General features: G+C 35.1%; 1 protein-coding gene across 15 annotated transcripts in view; it reads right to left on the bottom strand.

The window, feature by feature from the left end:
* Nucleotides 1-2,998: 2,998 nt before the first annotated feature.
* LOC124305411 (RNA-binding protein Musashi homolog Rbp6) overlaps nt 2,999-26,757 on the bottom strand; it is a 402,463-nt gene continuing 378,704 nt past the window's right edge. For 3 of the 15 annotated variants that reach the window (XM_046764807.1, XM_046764808.1, XM_046764813.1), the window contains 6 exons: nt 17,804-17,896; nt 11,913-12,014; nt 10,720-10,785; nt 8,084-8,370; nt 4,735-4,799; nt 2,999-3,801 (listed from right to left, as the gene is read on the bottom strand). In XM_046764807.1, the coding sequence (XP_046620763.1) occupies nt 4,758-4,799; nt 8,084-8,370; nt 10,720-10,785; nt 11,913-12,014; nt 17,804-17,896 (590 nt within the window). In that variant the 3' untranslated portion in view covers nt 2,999-3,801; nt 4,735-4,757. Of the gene's footprint in view, nt 3,802-4,734; nt 4,800-4,868; nt 5,058-8,083; nt 8,371-10,719; nt 10,786-11,912; nt 12,015-17,803; nt 17,897-26,757 lie in introns of all 15 variants that reach the window. The other 12 variants (XM_046764819.1, XM_046764820.1, XR_006908374.1 and 9 more) reach the window with 11 other exon arrangements.

The following is a 26,757-nucleotide window of genomic DNA, read 5'->3' as shown; positions in this document are numbered from 1 at the left end:
ATATGTACGTTTTTACGCATGCATATGCATATATATACACACACACAATGTATTTCCACGAGTTTGATGCGGAAAGTAAGAAAACAAAATGGTAGCGATTTACCAACGCGTATAATATAAGTATGATAATTTGAAATTTACAATAAATTTACCCTGTTCTTGAATACAAGTTTTCAATATAAATATAATACATAAATATAACCGTAATCGCGTTATAATCAATATACGTTCAACATTCGTTCCTGTAATAATCTTGCGTTAAATTTATTTCAAAAACTCGACGACGACGATGATGATAATAATAATAATAATAATAACAACAATAATAATAACGACGATCATAATAACAACAATAATAATAATGGTCTTAATAAAAATAATAATCGTAATATAATAATAACGATAACAAAAATAATAACGACGATGTTTACCACAACGTCAACACATGACCGGCCAATTATTTTTCGAGTATGCTTTTTAAGCGTTACGTTAAAACAATTGGCCCAACGATTGGTTTCTTGTCGCTGGGTTTTTGCATTTTCTTTCTGTTTCTTTTTTTTTTATTTTCTTCTTCTTTGCATCTCGGCAAACCTGTCATATACTATATATATAATATAATAATAACCTTACGTGACAAGATTCAGAAGTTATAGATTCAACTGTTGATTATTACTATTATTGTTATTGTTATTTGTTTACTTTTTTTTTTTCTTATAATTATTATTACCGTTATTCGTGTAGATATTAAGCAAGGAGAAGTTGTGAAATTGAATAATTTTTTCTTTCCTCGCTTTACATGTGTATACATATATATATATATATACATATATATATGTATATATATATATATATATATATATATATATATATATATATATATTATATTAGTACAATTAACAATTAGCGCTGGAAATTTGTAATTTTCACTCCGACATCATTTCCAGCCGCTCCGATTCCCCCCCCCCCCCCTCCCCCCCCGCCATCCCGAGTTTTTTCCTTTTTTTATTTACTCTTCTTCCTTATTTACCCATACTCCTCTTCCTACCGTACCTTCCGAATTTAAACCTCGAGAGGATTGTGAACCGCGTGGAGAAAAGAAAAAAAGAGACTCGCAATGAAGAAATTGAAACAGGTGAACACATTTTATATACGCACGTTCGCTTCTCGGTCTCCGTACATATGCATCATGTATGTATAATCTTTCATCCGTTATCCCATTACGTTTTCTTATTGTGTTTTTTTTTTTTTTTTTTTTTTCTTTCTATCATTACAGGACGAACGATTCGCGTTTAAGTATTATTACATAATTCATACAAGGGATGTTAATTCTTATGATACATTTCAATTTATAGTTTACCTCTCCGTTATTGGGTGAATAGGTACACGTATGTATATAATAATAATGATAATAATAATAATAATAATCACAATAATAATAATAATAATAGTAATAACAATAATATAACGGCTTGCAGTTAGGTATATGTTTATATGCTCAATTGAGTATGCAATTGTTTTTAAGTTATCGATTACGTTGGTATGTGTTTTTTGTATGTTTTATATTTATTTACCCTACCATCTTCCTTCTCTTATTAAACACGCGCATATCAATCAGCCAATTATTAATACCTCAGATATTTCGTTAAATTTGCAAATTTCTTATCTACATTATCATATACGTATACATAAATATGTATACATGTGTATGTATGTATGTATGTACACAACATGTATATAGATGCATCGTGAACGTATATATGCATGTGTATATATATATATATATGTGTGTGTGTGTGTGTATATGTATAGATACCTGTATTGTTCTCGTAATATCATTCTCATTTATCGCTGTAATGCGTTGGATGTGGAAAAAAGTGTGTCCTGCAAAGAAAAGAGGGAAAACGACGAAAGGAAACAGAAGACGAGAGAGAACGATGAAATCGTGTAACCGCGGAGGAATAAGAGAACGGAAAGTAATCGTGCAATCGGTAAATTCTTTACCCGGAACGCCGTGATACTTGGATGACGATACAGAGCTGGTCTAGTCATCGTACGTTATCTATACCGCCCATACATGCATATATATATATATACATATTAAGTGGTATTCGTACAGGTTATACTTTTGTAAGGTGTGTTAATCATGTTGGTGTATTTCTTCTCTCTCTTAATCCTCTCTTTGCTCTTAAATGTTAAGAATTATGTACGTTGTCAACTATATATATATATATATATATTAAGTATATATATACATATATGTATATGTATACTCGACCATTATTAATAATAATAATATATTTAGCAATTCAATATAGTAATATTAATTGAATTAATTCAATAATTATATTATATTATATATTTGTAATATCATTATCATTATTATTATTATTATTATTATTATTATTATTATTGTTGTTGTTGTTATTATTATCATAACTACAACTATTATTATTATTATTATTATTATTATTATTATTATTATTTTTTAATTATTATTATTATTTCATTATTTTATTATTCAATGTCGGAGAACGGGCTGGCACCAATATAATCGCTTCGGCTGTAAATAACGTAGTCACACATGCCCGCGTATGTTTCCGTACACGTGTGCATACATTTTTTACGAGTGTTCGTATATATATATGTATACATATATATACATATATATATGTGTGTGTGTGTGTGTATCGTGTATCCGGATGACATGGATATATATATATTCGATCGTAATTTGGATCGGTTTTCGTGATTTTTTTTTTCGCGTTGTTCTTTTTTACCTCCATCTTTCTTTTCCGTTTCCTTTAAATTGGTTCGTTTTTTTTTTTTTTTTTTTTTTTTTTCTCTTTGTTACGTCCATAATTGGCGTGTCATTTGATCGATCGTTTTCTTTTTTTTTTTTCTTCTTCCCTTTAGTACTTTGAACCAAGTTCTACCCCCCTCCCCGCCCCCGTCGCTCCTCTTTCGGTGTAGGTGTGTCAACGTATTATTTGCTCATGCCGTATTTGTAGTTTCTTCATACACGTATACGTGTATATATATGATATATGTATACATATATACATATACAGATATAAGACACGCTGTGTTCATTTTTTGTAATTTTTTTCTCGATATTTTTTTTTCGTTTTCAAGAACCGCATTTTTCGTTTACAATTAGCGTAGTTAGTGTGTATATATATGTATATATATGTATATATATTTTCTATTCGGCGAACGGATCTCTTGTTGTTAACATTTTTAATTGCCTTTATTATTCCCAGCAAGCATTTCCCTTTCGTTTAAATTATTTATTTTACCGAATCCTCCTCTCCGTTCCTTCCAACCTTTTTCCCACGTACACGCGTTAATCCGGCGTTTTTATTTATTTATTTTTTTACTTATTTAAATTTTTTTATTTCTCCCTTTAGCTTGTTCCAATTTCTTTACGCACCCGTCGCCACAATTCGCGCTCATATATCCTAAAGGCTTTGTGTTCCATCCACGGTTCATGACTCGAAATTCTCATTAAATACATTAATCGATCGCGTGTTCAAATATATATATATATGTGTGTGTGTGTGTAACATAATTCAACGTATCGCGCAATCGTCTAGGTGTGTTATTTATATTATATATGTATTTAATTTTTATTACTCATTTTTCTTTTTCTTCTCGTTTCTTTGTTTGCTTGTCTTTATATAATATTTATTAATGCTCTCTTGTGTATGTGATGATATTTTTTATAATAATATACGTTTGTCCCCGTTGTTGTAATCTAGCCGTTAGTCGACCGTGCTGCCGAATTCTGCCCTCTCTTCCATCCTGCGAAATATCAAACAACACGGTTAATTATAATTATTTAAATTTATCTCGCGCGCGCGCAACTCGGACGATCAAAATAATTCACCGCAATATGGATTTTACGGGGAAGTAATCGAAGCCAGGCAAGGTATGCTGCGTTAAAAATTATTTATTGTTAATCGGGAGAGTTCGGACAGTCGGATTCAAGCAAATGCTCCGACACGCGTGATTCGATTTACAAATCAATATACGCGATAAATACTTCAAGTACGACAATACGGTAATGATATCGACTAATCAAAGTTGTCGATTTTTGGCCAGCCAATCGTCTTAATTCGGTTAATTATTTTAAATGAGAAAAGAAAAATTTTTAAAATCGAGGAAAACAAGAGGTGGAGATAAATGGAAAGAATCGAGGAGGATCAAAGCGACCAAAAATAATCGATTATTTCTTCCCGATTAATCGAGTATAATCGATTATTATTTATCAGACTCGATTAATCGACCGACTCGATTTTTTTTCCCTCGCAAACGGTTTTTGTTTTTTACTCCCACGAACGACGCGATGCAATATCAATCATTATCGTTGTCTCCCTTACCAAGACACCTATTCGATGCAACGAGCGAAATACCTACAAATCAATACTCTCACCTGGAATTGAAGAATATTTCGAACGAAATTGTAAATCGCGAAATAACTTTTCCGCTGTTAGGACCGCGTCCTGAAATTAACGAAATTTTGGTTTCACCGATCAATCGATCAATCATTACCGGTATAAATCGAGTCGCGTTCGATCAACCGATGCATCGATCGCCACTCTAAGCTTCGTGGCCATCGCCAGAGGATCGGAGTCGATTTATCGTTGCTGTCGTTGTTTTTTTTTCTCCTCTCCCTCTTGGTCGATAGTCGGGAGGGATCGGGATAAAGAAAAATGAGACCGGTATAATACACACCTGTTGTTAGGTCTTAACAAGGCTCAATGGTAGCCGTTAGTGAACGCCGCTGGTATCAGAGGACCCTGCAAACAGAGGAAACAATTTCCCATCAGCGTTTTCCCACACGTCAGAACCACGTCGACTCTACCAACCCGAGTATTTTCTTTCCCACAATTATATCCCCCGCGTTGTAATTCACGTAAAAAGCGTCGTGCGATCAACTTTATGCCCGTATTTATACCGCGGTGTAATTTTACCCTCGAAACTTCGGGGCACAATAATGTGGCCGGCTGCTGCGAGCGCTACCAAAGTGGCGATTCTAAAACTGCGGTAAACATCATCTAGGAAATTGCCGGTAGAAAAATAAAATAAAAAAAAAAATTGTTTCAAAAAAAGGTTATACAAATTAAGTAAAGTTGTACCATCAATCCTATTAATTATAACATCAAGCTAATTATCTCTATACTCTGTTACACATGTCTCTGTATCATTGGAGTGTCGTATGTATATATAGGCTATTGTTTACTGTACGTACAGAGCGAATTCCTAACGACTAGACCGATTGGTCCGTCGTTTGCTAAAACGAAACTCATAAGTTTTCACGAATGCGACCTGAAAAGTTTTTACAGTTTTCGGTTTTGGTTACATCTTCCAGCGACGACTGTCAAAATTTTTGAGGTTAGATTTCAGACGGTTGGTAACCCTGGCAAACAGTCGCTCTCGAATCGTAGCGCATGCGCATTAAATTTTGCCGGATGACGGACCGTGCAGCCGTTAGGAATTCACTCTGTATGCACACCATGTATAATTTAGAGTTGCCCTTAAAAAGATCATTTGAGAATTTTGATCGACGCGCCCTGAAAAATCGACTCCGTATAATTTAAAAATAATTCCCCGATATTTTAAATTTTATAAATTTTCACGTCAAACCTACTCAACGGGCTTGGATAAAATTTGGTAGAGCAAGGTTTTGCGGGTCGCTGATTACGAATTTGAACTCAAAATTTGTAAAAGTCGAATGGCGGATCCAAAACCCGAAAATACACTTCACATTGCCGTATAGGATCCACCCTTTTTCATTTCGTAATTTCGAGTTCAGTCTCGTAATCAGCAGTCTCAGAAACCCCCGAGTACCGAGTTTTATCGAAATCAAACGACTTTTTGGACGTCGCTCCGCCATACTGGATTCGCCATTTTGAATTTTGTTGAGTTGAGTCGAGATAAAGATGTGAAAAAATAAGGGAATTATTTTTGAATTATCCGGAGCCGATTTTGGGGGACACGCCGGTCGGAATTCAAAAATGACCATTTTAAGGACCACCCTGAATGGTATTATACACAATACATGTAAACCATATATCATCGAGGCTTTAACGCGGCAGCTGTTCACAGTAAACTCTGCACCACTCGAAATTCAAATAAATTTCTAAATCTTGGCTGACATTTTTTTTTGTTGCGAACGTTGGTCATTCACTCGTTCAACGTTTTTGAAAATAAAAATTCCCCCTTGTACGCCAAATTTCAAAACAGTCTTCTCGGATTTGCGAATTCTCATAATACGATCGATCGATCGAATTTTTCAAACCTTTACTTCGCATCCTTTGACAGAAGGAAAAAAGCACCACCGAGTAGTTGAACTTCTTGTAATTATACAATATGTACATATGTATACATGTGGAAGAAGCTTGATGGATTACAGAGTTTAGTGCAGGGCACGCAAAGCTCTGAGAGATATATGGTGAAAAGCAATCGGAAATTCGTGCGCTTTCCAGACTTGTCGGATTTTTTTTTTCCCCTCCATTATTCTCAGATGTAGTTAATATACGTCTACTGCTACATATGGCGTGATTCGTTGAAAGAGCACGTGTTTCCGCCGCCTTGGATATGTTCGCTTGCACATTGTCGATTGTTCGGTTATTAATTATTATGCTCTGGGAACAATCGGCAATGTGCTGCGCAGCGATTTGTCAACTGCTGCTGAATATTGCGATAAGACGAACAGGGTGAACGAAATAAGATTTAGGCACACGGGTATTTCTGTATTATATAAAAAGACGATTTTCAGGGATTCTTTTAAAAGTGTGCGTAACATTTCAACCGGATCAAAAAGATTCGAAGTAAATTGGTCAGGTTTCAAACAACGTCGATTTTTTTTTCGGCCACCCTGTTCGGTTAGAAAGTGATATACGTTTAATTAAGGTGTACGATTACGTGTGTGCTGAGTAATGAAAAAAGTGTAACGTCTGAATGCGAAAATCCGATTTTTCATTGAGATTTGCAAATCAAGTTGCGAAATTAGTTATTTTTTTGTAGTATTCAACTTATCAAAATCCGCGAGTTGAACCTTTTTGTTTTTACACGATTTGCAATATCTAGTTTTGCCAATCAATTTTTCGATTTTCAAACTCTGCAGGTAAAGTTTTCAAAAATCGAGTTCTGGGTGTGAAACTTTGCGCATTAAGTACCACGAATGAAATTTCCCACGTTGAACTTTAAGAATTAAATTCCGCGGATCAAACTTTGTGTACCGAGATTCGCGAGTCAAGTTCAGGAAATTCAATTTCGAAACATCAAACCTTGCAAATTAATTTCTGGAAATTGAATATCGCTAATTAACTTCTGGAAATCAAACTTTCAGCGATCGAGCCCAAGGAATCAAGTTCGGAAAATCCAATATTGCAAACCGAATTATGCGAATAAAATTTAGTGCATGACTAGATATTGCAAACCAAGTTACGCGGATTAAACTTTGAGTATTGAAATTAGCAAATCAAGTTCCGTCAATAGAATTTCGAATCATAAAACGTTGCAAGATAATTTCTGCAAATTGCGTATCACTAATCAAGCGGATTCGCAAGTGAAATTCTAGATACGTTGATTTATTTTCGTACATGCTTTTGAATAAGAAATGATGTCCCACGTAGAAAAACAATTCCGGCAAAATCTTCGCTATTTTCAAAATTGTCATGTTCCAACGAAGAAGAGTGAAATTTGTATAAACATACAAACCCCTGTCCGAGGGGTAGGGCCCTAAATTCACCAACCGAGCTCCTCCCGTTCTCGTAGTTTCAATCGAATCACTCCGTACACACGTCGTAAGGCTAGAATTTCGCTTGCGGTTCCTCTCAACTTCGGGAAATCGAATTTCGAATGATCGATCTCTGCGAATCAAGTTTTGCAAATTGAATATTTGCAAAAATCACGAGAAGAAAAGAAAAAAAAAAAAAAAAGAAATTAAAAAAAGAGAGAGAAACGAGACGAATCGATAATCGTTAAAATCGCAATGCAGGCAAGTTTGTTTGCGTTTCCGTGTACGTGATTAGGTACAGGTGTTGGTGGATTTTTTCGAGGGAGGTGGCAGACTTACGGGGCTGTAGTTGAGCGGGGCGCGGGAGACCGCGATTGCGGGAAACGCGGTCGTCGGCGGTTGCGGGCTCGCCGCGGCCTGAACGTAGCTGGCCACCGCGCTGTCCGCCGCTGCGGCCGCGGCCGCGGCCGCCGCGCTCGAACTGTACATGTCGATCGGTCCTGGCGAATTTGCGGCCGGGAAGGAGCGGTTTTGAGGTCCCCCGTGACCCGCGGCTCCGTGCGGCGACGCCGGCGGAAATCCGGCCTGCGCTGCCGCCTGGTAGTTGTTCATCACTGGAACAAATCCTTCGTGAAGTCAGTTAAGCGGCGGAAATTTTTAACCTATTGATTCGACATATACATACATCTACCGGGGCGATCTCTTCAAACTTGAAAATCGACCGCGCATGCGCCAAATAATTCGATCTCGTTGCTCGGCGAAATTTTCCCGCAGCGATACATTCTTGTCTGCGACGCAGGCGAGCCAACGTACGCAACAAAATGTGTACGTTTGAATTTTCAAAGAGCATAAGCGTGCAACAAATGCTTCCCAAACCTTTCCGAGTCGGAGGCTCAATTATTTGAGATTCTAACCTCGAAAATTCGCGTGAACCGCATCGCCGGTAGAAACAGTTTGACGGCTGAAACTCGGGTTGGCCAGCCTGCGCGAAGAGCCGATAAAACTCGCGCGTGCGCGATTCGTTTTCAACTTTCAAGAGATTGCAACGCGATTATCAACGATCGTCGTCGTTACTCCAAAACAATTTTTAACCCACCGGCAAGAAATTGCAAAAAAAATGTATTCAATTCACGAAACGTCCCGATCAAATACGTCGAATATAAAATATTTTCTCGAGCCAAGAAAAAAAAAAGAGGTTTGTTTCACTTGATAAGACAAATGATCGTTGTGACCGACGATTTTTGTTCGGTCTCGAAGAAACGTTATTTCTTCGACATATTCGGTAAAATTTAACAAATCCTTTTTATGTAACATTGAACAATTCACTGAGAAAACCTGATACATATACACGTCTCTTACACTTATGTACTGTAAAAGTATGTACTAAAACGGGTATAGATTTGTTGTTACAAAAATAGTCTAGTCGTTGATAGTATGAAAAAGGCAACTTCGAATCTGTTTCTTTATAGTTTAATACATTTCTTCGGACAAGCAGAGATTGAACATCGTCTTATCATCGCGCAAACATAAAATTATTATATATAGAACATATGGAAGAAAATGTAGTAAGAATAATCGTAATGAAAAAAGAACAGTAACACATATAACCAGATTTATTATTTATCGCAGAGACATTACGTAGTAAAAATGAGGCCAAAGTAATAACATATTAAGAAAATGAATCTGTAAATTTCGAAGAAGAAGAAGAAGAAGAAGAAAAAATGAAACGTAAGTCAAGGAGGGGAGTAAAAAAGGGTTCCGCGGGGCAAAGCCCGGGATTTTCGCAAAGTTATTATCGAAACGGGGTTAGGTCGACTAGCGAGTCAAGACACGACCAAAGGTGGTTGGAAGGGGGAGGAATACGGCCGACGACAAAGGAAGTTGGCGCAACAGACAATCTAAAACCTATTCAGCTTTTAAACTCTCGACAATGGCGAACTGTTAGAAACTTTTCTCCCGGGCATCGTGCCGCCGCTGCAGCCATTGCGGATGGGGTGGAAAAGGGGATGGTGCGCGATTCAAAAGTTTGATTTATTTGAGAGGAGATTGCGGACGGCGGGGAAAAGAAAACTGGGCTGAGGATGAGGAGGATGAGGAGGATGAGGAGGATCGAGGCGCCGAAGATGGGAGAGACGACGTCGCCTTTTCCTCCCCTCAATATATATATATATACATATACGGCGATTCGGACCCGGCTCAAAAACTTTTTACTTCATCCGTAACCCGACACGCCGTGTACCGATATAATTTCACCGAGTGTTTTTTACCCGCCCTTTTATACAGGAAATAATAATCGGAGACGAGAATTAGCCCCCGAGATTGGTAAAAGGGGGTTGGAATAAAAAAAAATACATTACATACGAATTTAAATTTCCCGCCGCAAGATAACGGCTCATGTTTTTTTAGACTCGTGACACCGAGCTTTCGTTTACTATTCATAGTATTTTCTATTAAATTCTTGTACATATCGAGAGATGTTCGTACCTTACGAACGTTATTAATACCATATTTTGTATTGAAATTGCAAAAAACGAAAGCAAAGTCTTTCGTTCAACAAAAGTCCTGGACTTTAAAAAAAAAAAAAACATTCATCTTAACCGAAAATCAAACATGTTTCGTAATTGTAACCAGATAATCTAGAACGTCTTAACATTCTTCTTCGCTATAGTAAATTAAAAATATATACGAAACGTTTTTCTGCTGCAACAATAAATCGATGTCAATCTTTGTCGTTTGTCCGACGAGCAGTAATAAAGTAAACGAACACACGCAATGTCGTAGCAATGAAAAGAAATTAATATCGACAAGTATAATTAAACTCGTAAATAATTTCTTGTACGACAGATTATCTTGTAATTTTAACAATATTTTATTCGTTATCGATATCCACCATAGAACATTTCCTTTTTGTCTGCGAAATGATTTTTACCGTAATGATTCAAGGCAATTGAATTTTAATTCATAACTTGACGTACCAGAAAGCGCTTGCGTAAGTAGCGGCGTATTGTTGTTGGGTGTTAACTGCCCGTTGGTCAGATCCACTGAAACAGAAAATTCAAATGATGCAACTGTTCTACGCAGATTAATATAATAGCTTTGTGTAATTTACACGAATGTATAATGCAGGGTTGACTCGCAGGTTATCACAATACGCACAATAATCGTTGTAACGATCGATATAGTTTTACGGGTGTGAAGATTGATTCGGAAACTTTTTTTTCATCTCTTCAAGATCCGCAAGTTGTTTCGTTTCCAAAGTGTTGCTTTCGGAATTTTTATGCATCCGTAATTATCGCTATATCCGAAGAAAAAAAAAAAAAAGAAAAAAAAAAACTAAAATAAAACCGACGCAACGCTGTTAAAAATAATTGCGTCAAATATCGCACGATCGCTTAAACAAATTGTTTGCCATTTTTTTCTTGCTTCAAGATTCAACCCATGCGTTTGCAGTATACGAGTATTCAAAAGTTATGCGTTAGTTTGGTTCAATCGGTTTGGAAACACATTTAATGAACAAACTTTGGGTAGTTTTTTTTTTTATATTCAATTTGATAACCACTCGACAATTTTTTCAAACATCGTGTTGCAGTAAAACGAAGACGATAAATGCAACGAACCGGAGAAATATCAAGGAAAAAAGTAAAAAAAATGAGAAAAAACATATAAAAAATCAACAACCTAGTTTATACGCCGAATAATGAAAAAAATGGTATTATCGTTACCGTTGTTATCATTGCTGTTGTTATTATTATTATTATTATTATTATCATTATTCAATGGATATTTGCGAATAAAAGCGGTATTATAACACCGAGCCCGCGGAGAATTATTTGTACAAATTGTGCCGAGGCAAGCTTTTCGTATTTTCGTGTTTGTTCCGGTTTGACGAAAAATGCGCGATGTGCGATTTGACGGTTCGCTCATATAAATGAATAATAATAATATGGGGGGATCGATGAATTTTACCGACGTTTCAACGCGATGTTAATGCATCGATCGCTCGCCACGAGGTACAATAGTTTATTAACATACAATGTTTGGGATCGACCGATTAAAGCTGATTACGTGTGGAAATAATATTTTACGTATATTATGAATAGGTGAAAAGAAAACTATGCAGAGAATATATCGTATCATATTATATAATATGTGTACGAGATTCCCATACATTTCTTACGCTGGAGATTTTGTTGAACGTGTTGCATCGTCGCCTCCGAATACGCGCGGCCCACACCGTCACTTCCGCTTCCGGGGTAGTACACGGGCAGCCCTGATACGTTATAAAAAATATAATAAAACTGAAAGAAAATAATCTGAAAATTGGGTCATGTGTGAAATTTTATTGTATGCGGGGTAAAGAAGATAAAAAAAAAAAAAAAAATTATTACGAATCGTGTCTCTTGAGGACGAAAATTTACAGTCAAATTTATCAACAGAGGGGATGAAAATAATGTCACAAAAAATGAATTCGCGTCGTTTGTGTCCGAGAGGCCAAAATGGCGCCCTTGAGGCTGAAGAATTGTTCAACGGTGAGGAAAATTCGCTATCGATTACGCGTTGAAATTTTTTTCGAAACGAGCGACAAGGTTTTAAAGGAATTGCGTATAATATTGCTAATATTGCATCGGTTTGGAAATTTTAATGTAACGGTATATAAAATTTCTACACTACAAATAACGGAAAAGGAATAAAATTGCCGTTTCTTTTTTTTTTTTTTTTTTACTTTTTTGCCGTACGTAAGCTTAACTTGCGGAAAGCAACACGTTGGACGTATCACACGTAAAAAGAGCGTATTTTTTCAACTGCAGGTAAAATATTCTATTCGACGCCAATTATTTGTACATACATATAATGCGTATGTTGTTGGTATATGAGAAAGGCAATTTTTTTGTCAATTCAGGAATGGGAATATTATTACGTCGGCGATTTTCAATAATCTTCAAGTCATTTAATGACCGCTGATTTGTTTTTTGTTTTTTTTTTTTTTTTTTTTTTCTATTTGGCCGGAATTAGCAGTTCAACAGAGTGCGATAATTTGAAACGAACGATATCGCTGATATCGGTCAGGCGGTAATTTTATAGATAACCGTGTATAACAATGGTCATTACAGGGTTAAAAGTCACGATCTATTGTATCATCCAAGTCGACTAGTTTATCGTACGAGACACACAATAACTATTATTCATATGTGGAACGATCTAATAACTATTATTAACCATCACAATTATTATGATTTAACGAAATGATGAAACCCAAGACACAGGAGAATAGCAGCGATATAACATATAATGATAACAATAATATTGATGATAAAAATTCAATTCCTAATCTACGGACGATTAAATGAATAATGGATATTTTTTTTTTCTTCTTCTCTTTTCTCCACCACGATTAAATAAAAAAGGAAACAAACAACTGTCTAGGCTACCAAATTTGAAACTACGAATCGATTGTACAATGCGTAATCCGTTATTCACGTCTATTCTATACATACATATGTATATATATATGTATACATATATGTGTGTATATATATATATATATATGCCTATGCCTAATTAACTCTGTGAAACTGTTTAAAACGTTCGTACGTATACCATAAATATTATCTGGATTAGCGTCACTATATATTGTATATTATGTGTAATTCGTGTATGTTCAACAATGTGCAATGTGTACATATATAATTATAATAAAAACGATAAGTCGTAAAAAACATAAATAATAATAATAATAATAGTATAAACAATAATAATAACAATAACGGCAATACGAACAACAATCACGACGTAAAACGATATTCCTCGGTATCTCGCGTATAAGAAAATATCTTTGTTTTTTTTTTTTTTTTATATTTTATAAGATAGTTATTTGTATATACCTATATGTATATTATATATACACACATGGAGAGACATTGTACGGGTATTAAACTACGGAAATGACTATACGATGTATATGTACATAAGATGTTCTACGACTAATTCTATCATACGCTATTGATACGAATTTAGTTAAAGAAAATAATCGACCGATTGTTAGAAAAATTGAAATGTCTAGGAGGAAACAGCAAAAAAGAAAAAAATTTAGCAAGAAGAAGTTTCGTTCGCTTCAAACGAACATAAATTACATTTCAGCGAATTTCTAATAAGGATCGGAATATCGAATATGATCGATAGATTATCGTGGCGTTTTTTCATTGCAGTTTTATCCAACGTTTCAACCGCGTGAATGAAACTTTTTCTCTGAAATCTAATTTCTCTAAATCTTTGTCGCACGTGTCGTTTAACTGTTTCTTCTTTTTTTTTAACGATACTGCAAAATATGCAGCGCTGTAAGCACGTGATTAAACAATCGTTACATGGTATATATATATGTGCTTTACCCCACATAGGCAACTTAAACTATACGCGTGTATAATACCGACTAATTTACTATCAATATTTATACACCCAATTATTCGGTTGATTAAAAAAGTATAAATATATCGCCTACACTATAATATCACTACATACTGTAATATTATACTATAGCCAGGACTAAATCGAATTTAAATACCTAACTAAATTCTACATACTTAAAAGTAAACGATTTTTCTATCACTCGATATAATATATATATATATATATATTTATCTCTCCTAATGTACACGAGTTCCAGTTTTCGCCAGGCTGAGACGTCATTCCGTATATTTATTTTTCTTTAATTTTTTCTCACGAGAATAGATTTTTTGTAATCGTATATTCCAAGGATCGAAAACGATCAATCGAAACAGTTAATTCGGTCATTTTGAAAAATCCTGTCGCATAAAATGCACACAAAATCTTTCAAGCTTGGCGAAAACTTTTCAGCGCCGTGTCTATAAATCTATTCAATATGTATAACACCTTTTACACGTATGTATGTACCTATAATGCTATGTGTGAATTTTCTCTAAAGCGACACATTAGGTTCATAAATGTATAGATGTAGGTTACTCGCCCCCAGGGTGATGTCATCTTCGTTCTAGATCTTCCGCGCTCCGTTATTTCTTCTTCTCTTTCGTTTTCTACGTATCTATTACTTTTTGCACCTCTGATAAGGTGAATGAAAGAAGCAAGAGAGACGAAAAATGAAAAAGTTTGGGATGAAAAAAAAAAAGAAGAAGAGAAACCAAAAACGACCCCGAAGCTTGCAATCTTGTTTTGTTTTTTCTCCTTTTCTTCTCTTCGTCGCATATTTACTTGCGAACGTAACCGGATAATTTCCCAAAAAAAGATAAATTTTTAAAGAAAAGAAAAAAAAAAAAAAAATAATGTCGACAAAGGTGGAATTTATAAATGAGTCGCCGATGTGGTCGGGTTATCGTTTAGTTGATTATGATTTCGAAAATACCATTTACTATGAGCTAGGCAGTCATCTCCAAAACACCATTATATAATATAATGATAATTACATATACGGCATGATACAAGGACGTGATGTACGTACCTATGTGAAATTTACATTGTAGGTATAATATAATAACAATATCAACAACATACAGTATGCGTCAAGTGTTACCAATAATTATGTATATGCATATATGATATGCCTATGCATGTGTACGGATGTGTGCATGTCGTGTATGATACTTTACTGTCATGAACACGCTATTCTAAACTCTCTATGTATATATAAAAATGTATTTACGATATAAATACGTAACAGAGGTATACCCGTAAAGTATGGAGAAAAGCTAAGCGGCAAGATTGGAAATTCAATAAAAAAAAACTCTACTCGGATTTTTCTTCATTTTTGTGTAACATAGCGCAATAAGATTTATCCAACTCACGTATAACAATAAATGTTTCAAATGATATCGGGTTAATAATACGTAACGAAACTTTCGCGTTTTAAAGTGTACGTCTTTTCTCAACTATTTCCTACAAACGATGATCCAACTAATTGTTTATTTGCCGTATAATTTGCCGATAAAAAGTAATTTAAACTTGTCTCGAGTGAGGTGGATTTTCGCGTTTGGCATCATTCCGCCTGGGTTTATATACTCTGTAAGGTGTATATACGTATACCTGTGTACACAGCCAAGGCGGCGAGATACTATCTTTCAATTAAATCACTAATTATATTCGTGATTAACCTCCCCCCCTCCCGCCTTTCCTTCCCCACCTACCGACGTCCTGAACGTCAACTCGCGGGAGACAATAACTTGGACGAAATTAAATAGTTGTGAATTTGAAAACACGAACCTCCCTAACGATAAGTCTCGTCGTTAAGATACCGGGAAAATATAATATACGTGTATAAATATTAAATCTATTTACTGCTGAATTATTTCACTTTTCGTTACAATTATATCAGAATTATATAATTATTCTTCTCGTCCGATTGGAGGAAAGAAAAAAATTTAGCCAAATTTCGTCTCTGTCTAATTATTGTGGAAAGAATTTGAAATAAGATTTGATGCGAGTGTATTGCTGTTATGTTATTATTATTATAACGGGCTTGCAGGAAATTGCAACGCGTTGTAAAAGGATCACATTGTTCGTGGCTTTTTTTTTTTTTTTTGTTTTTTTGGCATCAAAATATCGAAGCGTTTTTCGGGGAAAAATCAGCACTATTCGCTTTTTTTACTTTTCGTCTTTCTTTAACACAAAACGTGTGTATCATCAAAGACGGGGCAAATATTTTACAAGTAAAATTTCAATAGAATGATTGATGAGATAAAAAATTCTGCCTCTCGGATGGAATTCTTATGGATATCACGAGAATTTGCGCGCGACGATTGTACGAGAGGAAAAAAAAAAAAGAAAAAGGACAAGTAAATTTGTCATCCTACAAGAGATGCGAAAAACCATAAGCCGTGAGAGAATTCTCTGCATACAGCGATTTGCCGAATTACGCATCGGATCTGAAGGTAAAAAGTAAGAAATCCGCTTTCTTGTCGAAACGAAAAAACGACGAATTGCTCGTATCGCTTCTTACGTGGCAATTTTATTTTCCTTTGTCTCTTTTTTTTCTTTTTCTCCTTTGACAAATCGAGATACCGACGTGATTCAATCTCACACTTTGACACATTAACGAGTCTGCCAAGAGCGGAGAAATCAATAAGACCGAAGAAGAAAAGCAGCTTTGTTTCAACCGGTTTATCGCATTTTTTTAGACCTACAACGTTGCGCAATAAAAAAAAGGTGCTAATTTGGTCACGTTGTATAAATATTATATTTTGGTCTATACCTTGTTACTCTCGATAAATTCAACATCTCTTCAACGGTGTAATACTAATAACAATAATTTATAATGATAATATAAATAACTGAGAATTTCTTTTTTCCCCTAAAATATCTAGTTACGCAGATACTGGCGTGTGCGTCTGTGTGTATGTTTGTGTGCGATTGAAAGTACGAAGCTTCTAGGTCTACAGCAGTATTATATGTATTAATATTTAAAACATCCTACCAATGCGTAAACGAATTTTATGAACATAGTTACGCTGCAATTAAGTGGCAGAGGAACGTAATTATACCTATACAACGCATGGTCAATTATGATTTACGGGATGGTTAATAAATGTATACAGTTTAACAAGAAGGTAAGCTCGGTCTTTTCGGGCCGAGCGTAACTTTGCAATACGACGTCGTGTATTGAAAATACGCGAGGCGAAAAGACCGTCGCCATCTTGTTGAACAGGATTATTTACATAACGCGATTATGTTACGCGTCTTTTCACGAAGCAACGAAATTGAGGTTAGGGTCGCGCAACGTCGGATTTGCTCGCGACAGCGCATGCGCGGGGTAGGGAAAATACCAGATTCGAGTACTCCGCGCATGCGCATTCGCAGACTCGCCCGAACGTCGTAGAAACGGTTGCTTTGCGTGCGGAAAAGACGCGCAAGACGTGCTCGCGTTACATGTGTAAATTAACGTATGTAAGTACCTACACGACCAGCATACGGTGAAAAAGGTGGAAGAACGACAAGAGGAAAGAAAATGAGGATGGAAAAATTATCTAAGAGCTAGGGCACTGCAGCCAGGTAAATAAATAGTTGATTTCGATTCAGGTTGACAAAAAAGCTTACCGGAACAGCCGGCTGGGCTGACGGCCACCCGATTCATTCGCGCAGGGTTCAGGCCGTTCAGGCGCGGACTCACCGCACGGTACACTAGCGTTCCTACCAGAAGTCAAGACCAACCATATATATAGTATAACGTCGTCTTCCCCCTTTCGTTTCATGTTTCTAACTTTCTATTTGGCAATAAAAAAAAAAAAACAAAAAAACATTGTCTTGTTGCGAATATTTTTAATACCTTCAAATTTGCAAATTTCTTTTCTTATTTTAAACAACTAAAATTCACAAACACGAAACAGTGCAATCGGTCTCGCCGATTTCAACCACATCGTTCTTACATTGTTGGAAAAAGAAACAAGTTCTACTTCGCGGAGGTTGTGAAGAGTGCTGAAACATTTCTCGCGAGAGCGACGCACAGCGACTTGCGACGCCTGGTGACATCCGGCGGTACCAACGACCATACGTCCTCTACTTTCCTCTCCCATTTTCAATTCAGCCTCGAATACGTAGCTGTTATCGATACGACCGCGAAATATTAGCCAGGTAAAGCCACGATTGCGGTACGAGTGAGTCTGAGATAAAAATAAGACTATTCCAATTGGTATTTTTTCAAAGTCTCACCGCAAAGTCGAAGCACTTGAAAATCTGAAGAAGCAGGGCGTTTAACCCTTTTAAAAATCTATCAATTGTAATTGACTGAATTCCTTGCATTCACGAAATGGCTTGATTTCAAAATAAATAAATAAATAAATAAATAAATAAAAAAACACAAGTTATTTCCAACAGTGTAGGTACGACGCTTATACGTATATGTCATACTCATAACAGGTGTACCGCATTGCACGCTTTACATGTATACCTATGAACCCGGCATCGATTTATATAACCCAGGCATGCATATCGAACTGACGTCAGACGTTAGGTTGACGGCTAGCTCATAGTAAAAGCGGTATATAATAGGCACGGAATAATGGCCGTCTATACATATTTATGTATTACGTAACAACGTCCGCGGTGAAAGCGAGTTATCGTGTGATTATATGTTACATGTAATGTAAATTGGCTGTATCAAAAGTGGGGGTGAAAAATCGATGACAATTTCAACGACTCGTTGTATGCATCGGGGATGACATCTACCTACGTATACTGGCAACGGCCGGTCTGCTGACAAGTCGAAAGAGAAAATAAGTCGATGAGGCGAAAAATTGGAAGATGAAGAAGTGTTTGAATAATTTATCGAAAAACAAAGAACGAAAATTATTACCGTATTTTCATAAATTTTCTAAAACTTGTGCTGTTTCGTGATAGTTTATTTATTACATAAGACATTCATTATTGATAATCCTTATTTCGTAATTGTACGACGTGCATACACGCCGGTTTGTGTTTATCGTATTTATGTGTGTATTCGTGTGTGAGAGCGCGTGTGTATGCATGTATGTACATATATATCGATAATTGTGTTTACTTTTATGTATTGTATACATATATATTTATATTAATAGCAATTAACTTATATTTTGTTCAGATTATCTCTGAAGGACATAATATCATCATCATCATCATCATCATTTATTTATTTATTTATTTATTTATTTATTCATTTACTTATTTGTATGAGTGTTCAACGATTAAATACTATCGTTTTACAAAACTCGCGCCTCGAGGTTTCGTTTTTCTCTTTTACTCTTCATCTCATATTTGTAATTTTTGACGATTCTTTACGTTGACAACAAAACCGCAAGTCCTTATAACCAATCGCGTTGCAGCGCCTTTCCCGGAATCGGTTGTTAAAAAAGGAACAAGTTTTGAGGTTATTATTTATTTTTTACAAACGAATCGATCGATTCAACTTAGACAGATTCAAACTTTCCAATTATTGGAACGATCAATTATCCAGAGAAGCTGTATAAAGAATCGAAAATCGCTCTACAACATCCATTCTTCCTGTGTCTTCCCTTTCTAACGAATCGAACCGGCGACGGACGTGCGAACGCGTTCAAACTCACATGCAATCACAGCGATTATTATATGTATATATAAACAATCTTATACGAATAGCAACAATTGAACTACAGATCGAAAGCGTTAACGTTTATATGCACGATGATGGAACAAAGATAGACGATGATCGAGATCGTGATTTGAATCAATATTGTTAATTTTATACCGAGTTTAAATTATCTGTAACATTATGATTCAACCGCATGATTTTCAACCGAAACGGTGCGAAAATAAGGGGAAAGAAAGAAGACGCGAAAGAGGAAAGTGGCAACCATAATCGCGCTATTCGTGCCGGACGAGAGATAAAATTTTAAAAGTAAGAATAAACAAATAAACGATAAATCTGGACAAAAGTTAACGCGAACGATCTATAGACGTGCATAAAAATATTATAATAGATAGGATATCGTTAAGCATGGTGTGGTAATATAACAAATGTAAGCTCAGGACAGATAGTTTCGTTTGTCTTTTTTCACGTAATTATTTTCCTTTTTTTTTCCCCCCTTTCTTATTCACTTTCGTCGTCGTCGAAAGGAATTGCAATATAGGTACGAGTAAATAAGTAAAAATTATTTATATATTATATATAAATAATATACGACGCTGCATATTTTAACGCGAATCGTTATCGTACTTACAAGTAATAAAATATGAATTATAATTGAATATCGATTCTTTTTTTTCTTCGTCACGAAATAAATTGTTTCATTTCCCCCAAATTTTCTTACGATCACTTTCCACGATTCCTTCAAGTATATATAATATATATAATAAAATTGAATTGATTAAATAACAAATTGACGAATTACACAACGTTGTTAACTTATAAACCACGCGGAATATCTGATCACAGTTTTTTTTTTTTTTTGTTTTTTATTTTGTGAATTCGATTTGAACTTGACATTGCGAACGAATAATTATTGATTGGATCGGTGTATCATTATGTATAATATATATATGTATAACATATTATACATTTATATACGAACGTATATATACGGGGGAGAAAAAGCTCTTCTTGCAATGACGATGGGCGGTTCTTTCTTTGTTTTTTTCTTTTTTGTATTTGATTCTAGTTTTTTTTTTCATTTTTTTTTTTTTCTTCAGAATTTGGTTATACTATATATGCGGTATTAGCAGTAGTCTGGTTATTGTTAAAGTACATGGACAACCTAATCTGGCGGAGGCCCTAATAGTCGTGTAAGTATATTCTACGAAATAGCATTAACATCGCTGAGGATCGGATAGGTTTTAAAATCGGGCAAACAATTTGAGTCTGTCGATGAAAACCACGATTTTCAAGAAACGCGACGAATTAATAAGCTTGAAAATTGCGAATCGAGGCCGAAACGACGCAAAAAGTTGACCCGTTTTACAAACGCCTAACGATACATGGTGTATTATACCTAATTATACCTAACCTAATAGTTTCGATTAAAGGTGTGTAGCTTGTACAAAGTTACACACAACGCACTACGATTTTTGAACATCTACGATCCAACAACTACAGAATGTTTAAAATTCTTGACAATTATTATCGTACGTTATGGGTACGTCTATAATTGTAGGTTATGTAATTAATGAAGTTCCGTCGTAAATTTATACCTCCGCGAGTATAATACGTCTACGTATTTATACGATTAGGTATACATCATCGGGATGATAACAATTGTATAACATAACAGGCGAGTCTTTTTTCACGTCGCTATTGCGTATCAAAGTTCACAGAATCGTTTTGTCACAGTAACTACAGTACAGTGGAAATACGCGTGTCCCTCCATTAATTCACCTTTTTATTTTTATCTCGCTTCCTAACTTTCAGATACAATTTGAACCTCGGCCCGGTGCGACGAGCTTTTCACGAGTTCGCCACGCTCTTCACTTCAAGGGTGGAGGGGGTACAGAAGGACGATCTAGGATCGTACCTATTTTTGTTTTTTTTTTTTTTTTTTTTCCTTCACGACATGAAAACATTTGGAGCAATTTGAGTTTGAGAGATTTATTATTTACATTTTTAAGAAAATTTTACAATCTTCTTAAAATTTCTTGGAATTTTGACACGATCTTTAAAATTTGTTTATGAACTCGATTTGATGGCTACATTTTTGAATTTCCATTCAAAAATACTTCGAACAATTTTTTGTTCACAATCGGATATATTTGATCTACGAACTCGAATCCGAAAGAGTTTTTTGACTTCAAAAAAAAATTTTTCCATCTGTTACAAGTTGGACAGTGATGTCAGAAGATGCGCCACCGCAAAAGCGCTCGAGTTAGGAGTCGTTCGCTAATTATATGCGCCATGTCGCTATTTTGTTATCAATTTCAAGGAAAAAAATTCTAAAATGTTCTTAAAACTGTAAGTAATAAAGCCCTAGATAATTACGTAATTACATTATCTGAGCGTTGGAACTCGTAGCCTAGCTTCAATCACCGGGCATTTTAGATTCGGACGAGCGTCTGGACGTGTGATGTTATCAAATTTTAAACAGGCATAATAATTGTGTATGTATGTATGTATGTATGTATGTATGCAGTTTCGGTATGTCAATATGTAATATGATTTTTATACCACGAGACCGTTTCCGATTTCTACGAAATATTTCACCCTCACGTTTCTTCACATTCGATTTAATTTTTCTTTCTATTTCCTTTCATTTGTTTTTCCGCTTTCCATTGCGTGTATATACCTATCGTATTATGCACAGTATCTTTGTATCGTCATATCGAGTATCGGCTCAAGTACAAATCGCTCTACATTTCGGCTTCTAATGGAATGGGGGTAGAGGCAGACGACGTTTTGCCGGACGAAGGACCACCGAGTTTGCCAGCCATGCGTCTGTGAACATTTTTTTCCTTTACTACTCATGAACATCGATTATTTACATGTTTTTACACATCATATATATCTATATACCAGGCGTATACATTTTATATGCACGTCTGCCTAATTTCACCTACAATCACATTCGAAACGCTGACATTTTTATCTGTATCTGCATATTCCTCACATTATATATACCCATACATCATTTATGTTACATGGAATATAAACGATACGTTGTAATTTTCATAATGATAAATCACACGTCAAACCGCGTAAATAGATACAGAGTTATATTAAAACCAAAAACCAAAGAGAAAGAACGGAAAAAAAAAAAATTAAATAAAAATCACTCGTTCATAAATTAAAAAATTCGCCATTAATAAGATAATTAAAATATCCGCTAACAATTTTTATCCGTACAAGTGAAAAGCTTTGCGTGTATAGTAGAAAGCTTGCTGCGAGTTTTTCTTCTTCTTCTCTTGTGTTTCCTTCAAGATAAACTCAAAATCATTCGGTTGAGCATGTATGCAATACGTGTATATTTTTGTCGATTTAATTACAAGTACGATACCGAAAGTCAAGAATTAACCTGACGCTGACTGAGCCTTAGAAAAATTGCGGGAGTAATTTTTCTATTCAACATTGCGACGGCTTACAAAATACTGGGTTCAACCTCGCGGAAAACTTAATCATTCCTTCATAATGTGGCAAATTTAATGTTAATTGGAATCAGGACGCGGCAGCTGAACGAAACTCGCAGATGTATATATATATATATATATATATATATATATCACGGTTCGTTACTATATTAAACTGTAAGCTTGGCGAAGATTAACTTCACTTACAAATAATTGTCGTATTTATGGGTCGAATGATAAATTGTGACAGGGATTATTTTTTCATTCGTTGTTAAATTTCGTTAATTTTCTTTCGCATGATAATGGTATACGTATAATTATAATAACTTCACAAATCTCGCATTGTAATTAATTTTCGAACATCTACCTCCTGTAGGCATATAATTATATGTATTATATATATACATATATATATATATATATATATAATAATATTAATACTATTGTATATATTATCGTAACAATAATGATAACGACAATGGTAATTTTTTTCATCTTTTTGCCTTTTTCCTTTTTTCATTTCAAATTCCGACAAAACAATCTTCAACTTTGATAGTAATATGTCATTATATTTATAGCAATTTACTCGATCAATGATACTGTTATATAGGTATATATATATATATATATATATATATATGTGTGTGTGTATATTTATTTATACATAATGTGATATGTACAATATTTTTTATACACTTACAATACCGATCACGATGCGTGCGGGATGAGGGTGATTTGAGAAATCGTGTCAAAAACATGATAATAACGAACGTGAAACGATTAATTGCGGGTATAGTGATGAAGTTAAATGATAATATCGATAATATTATAGGCGCGAGTGATAATTTTAAATAAATTTATAACACAAAGCGAAATGAGTTGAAAATCGCAAAGCAATTAACATCGGTACGTTATATTGTATTATGTTATACATTGCTAAAAACGATTATTATTAATATTGTTGTTATCACGCGTAAAACGCGCTAGTTGTGAAGGTATAATGTGAATAATTGTATATTATACAAATCGAGGAAATGATGAAGATCGAGTTACGTTTATCATTAATTGATACACATCATTATAACGATTAATATTATAACAGATTCAAATAAATAAAAATCTTGCGAACACATCGCGAGATGCAATTATCAACTTTTTTCATCTTATCGTTCTTTATTTATGTATAATGTATTATACTGTGGTATCAAAGAGCATTGTATATAAATTACGTCAATTGAAAAAAGGAGTTGAAAAAATAAAAAAACTGAAATCAAAATGACATCGTTCCCTTTCTGCGTGAAAATTTATTACCGATTATTAACGGATTCAAATGTTTGTTATCATCGGAATCATTAACGACGACGATAATAATCATTGCATTCTAATATTCAGCAGCGAGATAACAAAGATTTAATACGCGGCAGCTCGTCGGATTATCAATTTTAAAATATTTCACACATCGTTCGCGATTACATTTTGTTTTCCATTCAATTCATTTCAACGATGCAAATTAGATTTCTGTTGAAACTTTACCAACTGTCACATATCGTTTTGAAATACAAAAAACGAGTTCGCGTCCATCAAAATTTCCCATTTTTTCTCATCCATCAAAATGTACGAATGCGAAAAAATTATTTCCACTCAACGCGTTATTATACATTCAATTGTTATTTAACGACTCGAGTACGTGAGTTTATTATATTTTTACGTCGATCGAATAGATGTTATTATCATTATCATTATAGTCATTATTATCATCGTTGTTGTTGTTGTTGTTGCTGCTACCGATATCACATATATATATATATTCATTTATAAAATACGTAAATCATCTCGTTCGATCGCTCGATCGCTCGATTCATTGTTCGGGAATGATTCTGTATTCCGGGGAGTAGGTGTGTAGCTGCGGTTCACCGGGAGATAGTGCAGAAGTGAATGGCGGTAGTCCCAAGGCACCTGAAAGTACCACGAACCCCCTAAGTCCCTATTTTCATAGCTAAACAACGGGGCTAGTTTGAAACCTACGGTCACAGCTGTGTTATAGTTCAAGTCACGGGTAGCCCGCGATAACCTCGACGGTTTTCCCGCAGGTGCGCGAAATTCGCCGAATAATCCCGCGGGCAACCCTGGCATATGCGTATGGGTATGTAATTGGTATGGGGGATGGCTGAATAGGAGATTAAAATATTTATTTACAACTTTGTTCAAACACAAATTAGAAAAAAGGAACAAACAAACCTGTTGTAATGGTTCACGATATTTTTCACGGTTGAGGAACAAACGGTTATTGTTGCTATTCTGACAAAACCGGTAAAAACTGCAGCTTGTATCGTTCGTAACACGCGATATGTTATATACGTCAGAGTGGGGTTAATTTAAAAAAAAATTCAATTTTAATTTTTCTTACGTATCCTTTGAAAAGTTGGTTCTTAGCCTGAAACGAGGCCTCGCGAATCCCGCAACTCGGTAGCAAAATTCTAATCGAAACATTTCGAAAACTCTACAAGTTGACAAGTTGTTTTTGGTTTCTCATTTTGTAAACAATCAAATGTTTGTTAGATAATGTCGCGACTGTTGCGTGATATTACTTGTAACAGCTTAGAAGACTGGCGAGATAAAAATTTGCAACGTGACAAAGCATCTTGATTCGTTTATTCATTGCACTCGTCGTCGACTTTGAACGTCCGTATCAAATGCAAGACGAATATTTAGGTGTACGGTAGTATTTGACTTCTTTTTTATAGAAAATCTCATTACTTGCAGACTGAAACCAAAAGCAGCTTACTAACTTTTACAGTTTTCGAGTTATTTCGGTTACAGTGTTTGAAAAATTTAAATCGGATGAGGCACCTTTTACAATTTTGCTATCGAGTTCCGGTTTCACGAGGCTTCGTTTGAGGCTGAAAACTAAATTTTCTAAGGATAGGTAAGAAAAAAATAGTTAAAAAACAACCACCCTGATATACATATAGGTATATAGTAATTGAGTATTGTAATTTTGACATCCGATTGTTACACGATCGAGATTTTTCAGTGTATTATTACAATTTGCGCTCAACGAGTTGGCAAAATTTTAAACAATTGTTGTTTACGTATAATATTTATCATACCCCCTGTAATGAAAATTTCGTTTCCGCAATGCGACAATTTTTCGGTCAACATCGCAGGTGTACATAAATTTTATCTTCCCTTGTTTTCTTTTTTCCTTTCTTCCTCTTTTCTACAATGATTAGGTACTCGATACGAATGACGCAGGAAAGATGAACGCTTTTCTGAATAAATTTCCATGCAATTTTATCCGCATATTTTATACACCTGGAGGCACCGGATCAGCGAAGAAAGAGAGAGAGAGAGAGAGAGAGTGAGAAAATGGGGGGTAAAAAAAAAAAAAAATGCTTTTCGGACATATCGAGGGGGGTGGGCCGGCTGTCTCATTTTCATCCATCGTACGCTTCGCTGACGGGTACAAAGAGAAGATAAGACACGAATAG

This window comes from Neodiprion virginianus, chromosome 5 (assembly GCF_021901495.1).
Source record: "Neodiprion virginianus isolate iyNeoVirg1 chromosome 5, iyNeoVirg1.1, whole genome shotgun sequence".
Lineage (NCBI taxonomy): Eukaryota > Metazoa > Arthropoda > Insecta > Hymenoptera > Diprionidae > Neodiprion > Neodiprion virginianus.
Note: the sequence above shows the minus strand (reverse complement) of the source record. Positions and strands in the feature narration are given on the sequence as shown.